The 12,495-nt window shown below is 39.4% G+C and overlaps 1 protein-coding gene across 1 annotated transcript; it reads right to left on the bottom strand.

The window, feature by feature from the left end:
* Positions 1–5,988: 5,988 nt before the first annotated feature.
* On the bottom strand, positions 5,989–8,812 carry TMEM225 (transmembrane protein 225). The gene is made up of 4 exons (XM_004750117.2): positions 8,429–8,812; positions 7,676–7,822; positions 7,287–7,421; positions 5,989–6,568 (listed from the first exon to the last, which is right to left on the bottom strand). The coding sequence occupies exons 1-4, from the start codon at positions 8,604–8,606 to the stop codon at positions 6,348–6,350; spliced, it is 681 nt and encodes a 226-aa protein (XP_004750174.1). The 5' UTR covers positions 8,607–8,812; the 3' UTR covers positions 5,989–6,347.
* Positions 8,813–12,495: the final 3,683 nt, after the last annotated feature.

A 12,495-nucleotide genomic window follows, 5' to 3' on the forward strand; every position in this document is an offset into this window, starting at 1 on the left:
TGCAATTCCTAACAAAACACCAACAGCATTTTTCACAGGACTAGAACAAGAAATCTTAAAATTTGTATGGAACTACAAAAGATTCTGAATAGCCAAAGCAATCCTAAAAAAGAAAAACAAAGCTGGAGGCATCACAATTCTGGACTTCAAGTTATATTATAATGCTGTAGTAATCAAAACAGTATAGTACTGGCACAAAAATAGACACATAGATCAGTAGAACAAATAGAAAATGCAGAAATAAACCCACAATTACATGATCGATTAATCTTTGACAAAGCAGGAAAAGACTATTCAATGGGAAAAAGATAGTCTCTTCAACAGTGTCGGAAAAACTGGACAACACATGCAGAAGAATGAAATTGGACCACTTTTTTTATACTTTACACAAAAATAAATTGAAAATGGATTAAAGACCTAAATGTGAGACCTGAACCATAAAAATCCTACAAGAGAACACAGGCAAGTAATTTCTTTGACATTGGCCAGAGCAGCTTCTTTCTAGGTATGTCTCCTGAAGCAAGGGAAACAAAAGCAAAAATAAACTTTGGGATTACATAAAAAAGGTTCTGCTCAGTGAAGGAAAACAATCAACAAAATTAAGGCAACCCAAGGAATGGGAGAAGATATTTACAAATGTCATATCTGATAAAGGGTTACTATCCAAAATCTATAAAGAACTTATCAAATCCAACACTCAAAAAACAAATAATCCAATCAAAAAATGGGCAGAAGGCCTGAACAGACATTTCTCTAAAGAAGACATACAGATGACCAACAGACACATGTTGGTCAATGTCAAAGATGGTCAATGTCACTCACCATCAGGGAAATGCAAAATTACAGTGAGATATCCTCTCATACCTGTCAGAATGACTAACACCAACAACACATGAAACAACAGGTATTGGGGAGGATGTGGAGAAAAGGGAATCTTCATGCATAGTTGGTGAGAATGCAAATTGGTGCAGCCACTCTGGGAAATGGTGTGAAGGTTCCTCAAAGAGTTAAAAATAGAACTATGCCACAATCCAGCAATCACACTATTGGGTATTTACCTAAAGAATGCAAGAACACTAATTCAAACAAAACAAAAACAAAAAAACAAAAACACTAATTCAAAGGGATACAGGCACCCTTATGTTTATAGCAGCATTATTTATAAAAGCCAAGATAGGGGCACCTGGGTGGCTCAGAGGGTTAAGCGTCTGCCTTTGGCTCAGGTCATGATCTCAGGGTCCTGAGATGGAGTCCCACATTGGCCTCCCTGCTCTGCGGGGAGCCTATTTCTTCCTCTGCCTCTCTCTCTCTTTGTCTCTCATGCATAAATAAATAAACTCTTTAAAAAGTAATAATAATATGGGGTGCCGGAGCTCAGTGAGTTAAAGCTTCTGCCTTGTGCTCAGGTCATGATCCCAGGGTCCTGGGATTGAGCTCCGCATTGAGCTCTCTGCTCAGCAGGGAGCCTGCCTCCCTCTCTCTCTCTCTCTGCCTACCTCTGCCTACTTGCGATCTCTGTCAAATAAATAAATAAAATCTTTAAAATAATAATAATAATAATAATAATAATAATAATAATAATAGCCAAGATATGGGTTGGTGAATGATATTTATACCTTTTTCAACTAGTAATAATCACGCCTTAGACAAATCTCATTGACTATGTCACTGCTGCCACTGCGCAAAGCTTATATACCTTTTTAAAGTCCTTATTCCTCTGTCTTTTCATTTACATTTGGACTATGTGATGGTCAGTTTTCAGTGGTATCCCTTAAATATCACAATGAGGTGGTTTTTTTTTTTTCAACTTTCTTCTTCCCCTTCCTCTTTTCTCCCTTATTTTAGGGCATTGCTTCCAGTGTTTTCAGAACAAACAACACATAACACGTGTTATATTCATATGACAAAATTATCATTCTATCATCATCCCAAACTTTGCTCTTGTCTTAGACCTACAATCAAATGTATTAAATATTTACCATCAGTATTTATAGTGGTATTTCTACAGTCCTCTTCTTTGAATGAAGTCCATCATCTCCTAGTAAATTCCTCAAGAGCAGTTTATAGATAAAGAATTCCTTGAGCTCGGGGCGCCTGGGTGGCTCAGCGATTTAAGCCTCTGCCTTCGGCTCAGGTCATGATCTCGGGGTCCTGGGATCGAGCCCCGCATCGGGCTCTCTGCTCAGTGGGGGGCCTGCTTCCCCCTCTCTCTCTGCCTGCCTCTCTGCCTACCTGTGCTCTCTATCAAATAAATAAATAAATAAATCTTTAAAAAAAAAAAAAGAATTCCTTGAGCTCTTCACATGCTTAAATCTGTTTTCAATAGCCTTAATACTTGAAGGAATGCTTAGTTGGTTATAAAATCATTTCAGCTTTTTTTTCCCCCTTAATTTCTTCAAGTATTGCTTCATGCCTTGATATAAGTTGTGTTTGAGAAGTCTTTTGTCAGCCTAATTCTTTTTTTTTAGTTATTCATTCTTTTTGCCTTTTCTAAGCTTGTATCTATATCGGTAATTATAATATGTTCTTTTATTTACTTCTGTATTATCTGCTACTCCCTACCCAACAAAAGGAGAGAACTTGTACATCTACTTCACCATAATATTCCAGCACTTAGAACAGTAGCTCGCACATAGTATCCACAATAGTATTCTTTGATTATAAGTTTTTAATTTTGATGCGGTCTTTTATTTTTTCTGTTGTTTCATATGTTTTTGTTGTCATAACCAAGATATCATGGCTGCATCCAAAGTTATAAGACTGTCTCCTATGTTCTCTTCTATGATAGAAAAATAATTTTCTATCGATGCGATAGATAATATCGATATTATTTTATCGATAATAAAAACTTAACGATGATAATGTGAAATATTGTATTCAAACAGCATGAAGGAGACCCCAAGGGTGTTGTTAACATTCTATTTCTTTGAGTGCTTATTACACTGACGAGTTCTCTTTGTGAAGATTTAAAGAGCTATACATATACCATTTGTGATCTTTTCTATATGCATTTTATATTTCAAAAAAGGTTACTCAAACTTTCTTCCAAAATAAAACAAAATAAAAATAAGAAAATAACACATACGGGACACCTGGGTGGCTCAGTGGGTTAAAGCCTCTGCCTTCGGCTCAGGCCATGATCCCAGGGTCCTGGGATAGAGCCCTGCATCGGGATCTCTGCTCAGCGGGGGAGCCTGCTTTCCCCTCCCCCTCTGCCTGCCTCTCTGCCTACTTGTGATCTCTGTCTGTCAAATAAATAAATAAAATCTTTAATAAAAAATAAAAAAAGAAAATAACACATAAAAATAAACTGGGCATAGAGAGTTCAAGAAGACAAATTGTAGCCAAAGTTTACTTACGACGATAGATTCAAGAATTCTAAAATAATTAGAAAATTTATTTCAGCAGTTTATTAAGACAAACATAACATGACTAAAGAGGGACTTTCCCAGGAACTCAAAGTGTTTAACAATGAGAAACAAGAAAAAAAATTAGTTTGGGAAAATTTGTACAGGGACATAGATGAGTGCAAATTTAATTTAAACAATCTAAACCAAATGGAACATAGTGTTAAGGCTTTATAAGTTTAGACAATAAGTACACAGGTGGTTATTACATTGTTTTCTACTTTGTTCTGTATGTTTGAAATCACAATAAAATACAGAAAAATTTTCCACAAATGATAATTTATATATAAGATACATCCTATTATTGGAATAGGAAAAAAAATCAATTGATATTTCAGTAGATGTATGAATATTTTCAATAAAGTTAAACATTTACTTCTGGTCAGTTGACTCTGCAAATGAGATATATAAGAAGAAGTCCTTTAATTTGATGAGGCAAATGTGCCAAATTCTACAGTGTATATAATACCAACTATTAGGATTATACAGGCATTTTAATTAAGATGAAGAACACAGAAAAGATGCTTATTATCTTTTTCTTCCCCATTCACCTTATCTTGGAAGTCTGAGCCAATGAATAAGACAACACAATAAAACAGAAATAAGTAATAAAAGTATTGAAAGGAAATAAACATCTTTTCGGCAGACAATATGTCTTCCTTCAAGAATAACATAAGAGAGTATATAGACAAATTAAAAGGCCTAATTAAGACAAATTTTAAAAAGAGTTTAGTCGTTTCTAGAGACCATTTGTCTACACCATTTGTCTACATCAACTCTACACCAATAATAGGCAACTAGAAAATATTATAAAATATTTCAATTCACAAAAGCACAAAACTGCAAGTTACCTATGAATCAACCTAACAGAAGATCTTTCTGGAAAAAAAAAATCATAAAACATTGTTGAAGGACATGAAAGAACCCCTAAATACATGTTGTCATATTTTTGGATTGGATGGGTAAATATTATTAGCATTGTTAATTCTCCCCCAAATAAATTAATAAATTAATATGATTATGAATCATATCAAAGTAGGATTTTTGTGGAACTGTATAAGCTAGTCCTGCTATTTATATGGGGACCAAAAGGCCAAGAACAAATCAAAATCATTTGGAACAAGAACAAGCACTTGGACATATTAAACACCAACACTTTCTATTCCTATAGTAATTTAGAGTGCTGTATCATACAGGGATATAAAAACAGACCCATGAAATGTGTTATAGAGATCAGAAACACACTCACAACCTTGTATTTGAAGCATGTAGGAATTATGTTACAAATATATAAGACAAGGAATTAAGTCATAAAAATGTTCTGAATAAATAGCTATCCACATGGAAAGTAAATAAAATTTGTATCTATGCTTTATATACTTCGCAAAGATTATTCCTAGTAAGTGTAGAGTAAGGAAGGATTTCTTAAACAAGACACTGTTAAGCACCAACTAAAAGGAAAATTTAATATATTGTATTACATTTCATCTGAATACCTCTGCAAAACAAAAAGACATAAAACCCAAGACACCACCACTTAGTATTAGTTTCCAATGTATAAGAACTACAAATTGATAAGAAATAGACAATTTGTTTCAAAAAATGGTCAAACAGCAATTCACAGAAGAGGAAATCCTGAAGCTCAATAATGAAATGAGGTGAGCAGACTCAGCGATCATTCAAGAGGAGATTAAAAATAAAAAGACTGATTAAACCCAAGTGTTGGCAAGGCACAAAGAGACTAGAACACTCATACACTGCTGACAGAAGTATGAATTGTAACAGCCATTTTTTACATCATTCTGTCAACATTTAGGTAACTTCAAAATGAAGACACTTTCTGATCCAACTCTTCCAGTCCCAGATAAATACCCTAGAGAAAGTCGAGCTCATAGACAGCTGTGTATAAGAACATTTATAGTAGCACTATAGCAGAATAAAAGAAAACTAGATTTTCATCAACTTAACTGTAAGTTAGTTAAAAGCTTAACTGTAGTTTCAGTGAACAAAGTAGAACAAAGCTGAATGAATCACAAAACCATACGCGTAGTGAGTGGGAAAAAAAGCAAGTTGCAGAGGTGCCTGAGTGACTCAGTGGGTTAAGCCGCTGCCTTCAGCTCAGGCCATGATCTCATCAGGGTCCTGGGATCAAGCCTCGTATTGAGCTCTTTGCTCAGTGGGGAGCCTCCTTCTCTCTCTCTCTCTCTCTTTCTGCTGCCTCTCTGCCTACTTGTGATCTCTCTCTATCAAAAAAAAATAAAATCTTAAAAAAGAAAAACCAAGTTGCAGAAAAATGATCTGTACAGTCTTTTAATAAATCTTTGAGCACTTGGAAAGCTAATCTATGTCATTTTTAAGGAGGCATAAAGTTGTAAAAAATGACAACATGAATGTAAAGTGATCAGGAATGCATCATTAAAATTATTTTGTGAAAAGAAACAAGGGAGGGAAATGAGATTAGGGAAATTTTTAGCTGAATATCACTTTATCTGTAAATTTAATTTGAAAACATCTAAAGCAAATAAGACATAAAGTTATAATTTCATAAAGTTGAATGATGTGTGCACTTATCATACTGTTTTGTGTTCTGAATGAAATATTTCACAACAAAGTTAAAGTACAAAAGGTATTCTATGTTATTTAAATCTTTGTGGTGTATATAGTTAACAATACGGCAAGTATTCGTTATAAGATAATATTTATTGTGTGAATAACACATGTTCTTAAATGGCGAGAACAAATAGAAACTATTTGTTCGGCAGGCCAGGATTTAAAAAAAAAAAAAAAAAAAAGTCACCCTTTGGATCTTCTTACAGACACAACCCAGGCACAGTCATTAAATAATGCCGAACAAAGACAATACGGCTGTAGAGACACACAGCGCCTTAGGCAAAGAGGTTTCCATTACGATGTGTATGTAATGAAAGATCGAATGTCAAATCATAGAGCCCAGGTTACACGGCGCAGTTGGAATTGTGGTCTGTCTGGAGAATCTTCCCTTGTGTGAACAATACTACGAGGCATGGCTGCCTTTGGTGAAGAAACAACAGAACCCTCCGACTCCTCTGCGTCCCGACTTTCTCTCTGAGGGGTAGTAGGGAAGAGGGTCACGCAGGCACAAATCTTGGCGGACTGCTTGCACTCTAGCAAAGACATGGTTCCTGGGGAAAAGAGAAGCCAGGAGAAGGAGATGAACAATGAAGAGTCACAGAAACGTTCCCTCTGTGCCAGCAGAGAGGCCCCTACCCAGAGCCCAGTGGGTCCCTCTGAGCCGCCCCAAACCAAACCGTGGGGGAGAGGGAGGTGTTAGCGGCAGAGAGGAGACGCATATGCAAGATAGCTTAAATGCCGCGCAAGTCCAGAGCACCCGAAGACTGAAGACTCATGCTTCTGAGTTTGTAAGTGCAATTCCAAATAAAATTTAAAGACTTTTTAAGAAAAGGAGGGTCTCCAGTGTTGGCACGTGGTCATTTAACACCAGGAATTGCTTGTTTCTGACTTCAGAGTGCCTCGGCGCCACCCTGGACTCCCAGGGCACCCTGTCCCTCTTCACAGTAGTAAACATTCGGTATCAGCCATTCTCCTTAGTCATGACTTTACTGGCTCTCTCTGCCCGGAAGTGGGAAGGGGGTGAAAGACAGTAGAAATGGCAGACGTGAGAGCTGCCCTTGGAGCAAGCTTACTGAATATTTCACACAGCCCTCATCTCCAGTTCTACCCTTGGAGGAGCTGCCCTCAGAGAGTGAGTCCACTTAAACCTTGGTCATTTAATACTCAAGGGTTGGCACCTTTTCCCTATGCCCCTTCCCCATCCTTTTTTCCTCTCTATCAGAGATTGATCGGTTCTTATCACCCATCAGGGGCCCTGAATATACTCACCAGAGGCCATAAAGAGGCAAACGCTTAAGTAGCCAGTGACAATGATCCAGCTGATTTTGTAACTAGAGTAGTACACGGATTGACCTTGCCTGAGCTTTTGATGATACAGGACGAGTGCACAGAACAGGAGGATACCTTTTGTCCAGACACAAGGAAAAAAAAGTCCCTTCTGAGAAACCTGGGCTCTTCTACTCAAGCCTTTAACCCAAGATACGCCTGACTTCCAAGACTCCACCCTGTAAACCAGCACCTTATCCAAAACCAGTCCCCCTAAGTGGTCATTCCAATTCAGAGGCTCAATCTCTGAGCCAGAGAACTAGGAAGGCTGCAGCCCGGACCCATAAATGAAGTCGGTCTCCAAGCCTGCGTCAAGGGAACCAGGAAATTACCTGTGAGGAAGCTGAGGAAGGCAGTGATGAAGAGGATACGTTTAGTTGAAGGAATCAGATAAGTGACTTCCAAACCCAGGAGCAAGTTATGGAAGAGGGAAAGGTTGAGAACCAAAATCATCATGATCCTGACCACTTCCAGGCCATCTGTTGGAAAGCAGAAGCTGTGTTGAAAGAAGGACAGAGATTTCTTCTAGGCTCATTTCCACCTGAGGACCACACAAATCTCTAGGTAAAAATTGAATTGGGGTAAAAAGATCTGATTAAATAATAAAGAGGGGCAAGGGGAAAGAAAAAAGAGGCAGGGAGCCTGCAGCTGAATGGGAGCGAGAACCAGAGGAAACTGCTCGCTATCTTAGCGTCTCTATAAGCCTCCTCTTCTCCTTTTCTTTTCTCAGATTTCTCATTCAATACAATTCATCCTGCCCTCTAGTGCTAATACAAGATATTTCCTTGTTGCCAATTACCTTTCTTTTATGGCCTCCTGTTCTAGGTGCACTGACTACCCTAGGGCTACTGCCAACACTTCTCAGATGTCCAGCAATTAAGTCTAGGCGCTTCTAAACTTTTCCCCAAAATACGCAGAATGGTGAGATTTGGGAGTCAGCCTTGACCATTGATTATGGAACTGGGAGCAGGGCAGCCCACAGAAGTTGCCCCAGAGAACAGAGAGTAAGCTGGTGAGATAAGTAGAAATCAAGGAAAAAGGAACCCTCCCTCTCCCCACATCTCTTTCCATAGTGTCGTTCTGACCTTCTGGCCAAAGAGTGGTGCAACATATCCAGGGGCTGTGCCTTATTGTATTTTTATTTGTTTCCAGTGTCAGTTCAACCCATTCTTCTGTAAGGACTCCTATTGCCACGAACACTAAGGCCCAGGAGGAGAACATCACGTTCATGGCCTGGATATTTCTGAATGAGACATTCACCATTGCGAGGGGGTTTTCAAGCTGAGACCACCACCAGTATCTCACATGACTCTTCTCTGATTCGATTATTTCTTCACAGGAGGACAAGCAAAGTCTAAATTCTCAAGGATTGCAGAGGCATTGGACGTGGCGGGGCTGATGTCACCTACGGAACAGAGACGATAAATCCCACTCCCCTACTCATATATCTGGGCCGGCCTGCTGTCAGGGTTGCCAACTGCCATGGAATTATCTCTTAGCTTGACCCTTGACCCTGGTGACTAGCACAGTGGAAAGACCAAGGGGACTACAGGTCCTGAGAGAGTTACCCTTTATAGAGGGAGATATAATATCACATATTAGAGCTGCCAGACGCAGTGATAACTAGAGGCCTTGAAAGAAGTTAAACATGCCTGACCGAAGAGGTCCAATTTTAGAGTGAGGGATCAGTAAGAGCAGAAGGAATTCAAGATGATTGAAGGAGGAGTCGGCCAGCTAGCCGCACCAAAGGGCATGACCTCTCAAAATTTAGGACGTTTTGGAGGCACTTGTGTCCTCACTTGGAGAACCTAAAGAAGGTGAGTTAGGCAGGCACCTGGGAAATGGACCAGCGCCTTGAAGCCACAGAAAATGGCTTCATACACTGAAGCATTGCAGTCCAGGATCATTTATAAGGCACAGACTATTATTTTTTGACAGTTGCCTTTGTAACTCAGCAGAGAAAACATACTTATTCCTTGAATAGGCAACCATGGTATGCAGTAAGCGCAGAGTCAGAGGACTTATAGTAAAACCCCCAGGAAAGCCTTTTACGGAACCAAGATGAAAGTCGTATCTAACAGCCTCTTTCTGCCTATTTCTTTGACCTTATTGCAGACCCCTTTCCATGGGCCAAACTGGATTTCTTTCATTGCATCAAACATGCTGTGCGGTCTTTCTTCCAAACCTCTTTACATATCTTGGTATATTGTATTTTAAAAACTTTTTAGGGATGCCTGGGTGGCTTAGAGAGTTAAAGCCTCTGCCTTTGGCTCAGGTCATGATCTCAGGGTCCTGGATGGAGCCCCGCATCAGGCTCTCTACTTGGCAGGGAGCCTGCTTCCCCCTCTCTCTCTGCCTGCCTCTCTGCCTACTTGTGATCTCTCTCTGTCAAATAAATAAGTAATATCTTTAAAAAAAAAAAACTTTTTAGAACAATGTTCAATACCTTTAATCTTACAAAGGAAACTTTGTAATTAAGAGAATGGATTCAGGGGGCACCTGGGTGACTCAGTGGATTGAGTGGCCGACTCTTGATTTCAGCTCAGGTCATGATCTCATGATAGTGAGATTGAGCCCCAAGTGGGGCTCCGTGCTCAGAGGAGTCAGTCTGCTTGAGATTCTTCCTCTCCTTCTGCTCCTCTGCTCACATTCTCTTTCTCTCCTCTCTAAAAAAAAGAAAGGAAAGGAAAGAAAAAAAAGAGCCTCACAGTCCTGGCTTTCCATCCTGGCTCTGCCACTGAATAGCTTTGTGATCTTACAGATAATAATGCTTCCTACTACATAAGAATTTTGTAAAGACTACATGAGTTCAGAGAGGTAAAGCACTTCAAAAGAGTTCTCAGCACATGACAAATGATATGGAAGCAATTACCACGGTATTCACTTGGACTCCCTGGGACAGTGACTCTGAGGTAGGAATTGTATGTGAAGAGTTTATTGGGGACCATGTCCAGCAGTCACACCTGCCAGTGTCTGAGGCGAGCGGGTTTGGACAGAAGTTGAACTGGGATGTCGTTGCAACCAAAGAAACTTGAGCCGGCCGGAGCCACCAGGAGCTCCGGATCGAGAGCAGCTTTCCAGAGTCATCTCGGATGGAGCAAGAGAGCGTAGCTTGCTGTAGAATGTAGCCTGTCCCTTCTCTGTCCAGGACAATTCCTTTCCTCTCAGAAACTACAGGCCTCAGGGGCCGTCCCTTCTGGTAGTCATGGGAATGAGCTCCCATCCTTGTCCTCTCCTGTATCAGAGCCAGCTTGCTCTGAGAGCTGCCAACTGCTGTGGAATCACCTATCGGTTTGACCTTTGATGCTTGAGGACTAGTGTAGTGGAGGGACCAAGAGGGTAATAGCCATGACAATTTATATTATTACATTCTTATATAGTGATGATTTTATACCTATGTAATTGGTCCCTAAGAATAGGATTCAGGGCCAAAAGATTTATGTCTCTTTTAAATTTTAAGAGATAATGGCACAAGAATATGAAGAGGTAGCCAGATTAGAGAACCTGGTGGGATGTGAGGGATTCGTGAGAGACAGGTCTAAGAAGGAACCATGTTTCCAGCTTGGGAGAACAGTAGTCCATGATGCCATTAAGTAAGATATAAAATATGGTCTCAGAAGCACAAGCCTGGTGAGGAAGAAGCTAGTAAGTAAAATGCTGGTTTCGGTTCAGTTTAAGGTACCTACAGCCCATATGATAGATGGAATTTAGTTCTGGAACTTGCCGATGCATTAGGGGTTATCAGCCTGGGGATGGCAGTTGAAACATAGATGTGCATATCCTCGTGTAAGGATATGACAAGAAGTAGAGAAAGAAATTCTGGAGAGGGGCACCTGGATGGATTAGTGGCTTAAGTGCCTGCTTTCAGCTCAGGTCATGATCCTGGGGCCCTGGGACCGAATCCCACATCTGGCTCCCTGTTCAGCAGGGAGTCTGCTTCACCCTTTCCCTCTGCCCCTCTTCCCCACTCATACTCTCTCTCACTCGCTTCTCTCTCTCTGTCTCTTTCAAATACATAAATAACTTTTTTAAAAAAATCCTTTTAAAAAAGAGAATTCTGGATAGCATTAGCATTTACAAGAAAAAGCAAAGAGGATGAATCAGAGAAATATAAATGTTGGTGAGTAATTAAAAAGAAGCTAGAGTTTTAAGAAGACATTGAGCAATGATACCTCATGCTATAAGGAAATCAGGTTTGGTACAAGCTGAGCATATGTCATTTTATTGGTAATCAGAATGTCCTTTGGTGGTTTGGGTCCTAGCATTTTCAGTAGAATGAGGGCAGGAGTGGAAGTAAAGGAGAGAGAGTTTTTGTTGTTGTTTTGTTTTTTAATGGCAACTAGATGACATCAATAACAAAAAGGGAAAAAGGAAAGTAGAATTGTAGTTTCAAGAGGATAATATGCAATTTTAGAAAAATTAGAGAATAATACAATGATGCCCACATATCCTACATCCAGCTTCAGTGGCCGTTCCCTGAATTATTCTGAAATAATCCAAGACAATTTCATTTTTAAATATTTGTTTGTGTCACAAAAAGGATTGATTTTTCCAAGACAATTTCATTTTTAAATATTTGTTTGTGTCACAAAAAGGATTGATTTTTCCCCCTTCTACATTTTCTTCCTCCCCTCTCCCTCCCCACCTCCTCTTATCTAGTTTATTAGAGGGTTATTATTTTCATTCAACATTTCAAAACCTCTTTATGTATTTATCCATTTGAAAACATTATTTTTAATTTATTCACAACTTTAGGCTTTTCCCTTATTTCTCTTTTCGTATTATAGTTCATGAAGGAAGTTCCCTTCATGACCTCCAGAAGCATTCACACCTTTGTTCTCTTTGATAGGAATACAACCAAGGCCCTCCTCCATCTCAACCCCTTTGCTGTGATTTTTTTTGCCACCATTGGTTATCTTGAGAGGAGAGAATCTCTGGGCTTTCTTCTGCAGGCTGTTGCTGCAGATGACATGTAGTAGAGAGACCCAATGGTGATAGAATCCTCTCTAACCACAGATGTGAATTACATGATGTGGGGTTCCTTTCTACCTCTCTAACTGCAAGAGCAAGTTACAGACAGAAGTCTTGGAAAAGCAAAACTTTGTAGTCCCTAATGACTTAGAAACAGACAAAATTAGAAAATATATTTGTT

Source organism: Mustela putorius, unplaced genomic scaffold (genome assembly GCF_011764305.1).
Source record: "Mustela putorius furo isolate JIRA1106 unplaced genomic scaffold, ASM1176430v1.1 tig00000460_pilon_pilon_pilon, whole genome shotgun sequence".
In the NCBI taxonomy this organism is placed as follows: domain Eukaryota; kingdom Metazoa; phylum Chordata; class Mammalia; order Carnivora; family Mustelidae; genus Mustela; species Mustela putorius.

Coding starts and splice junctions, on each gene's coding strand:
- TMEM225 (XM_004750117.2), bottom strand. CDS start 8,606: ATGGTGAATGTCTCATTCAGAAATATCCAGGCCATGAACGTGATGTTC. Junction 7,823..8,428: donor CACCACTCTTTGGCCAGAAG/GTCAGAACGACA, acceptor GCTTTCCAACAG/ATGGCCTGGAAGTGGTCAGG. Junction 6,569..7,286: donor TTGCCTCTTTATGGCCTCTG/GTGAGTATATTC, acceptor TCTTTTCCCCAG/GAACCATGTCTTTGCTAGAG.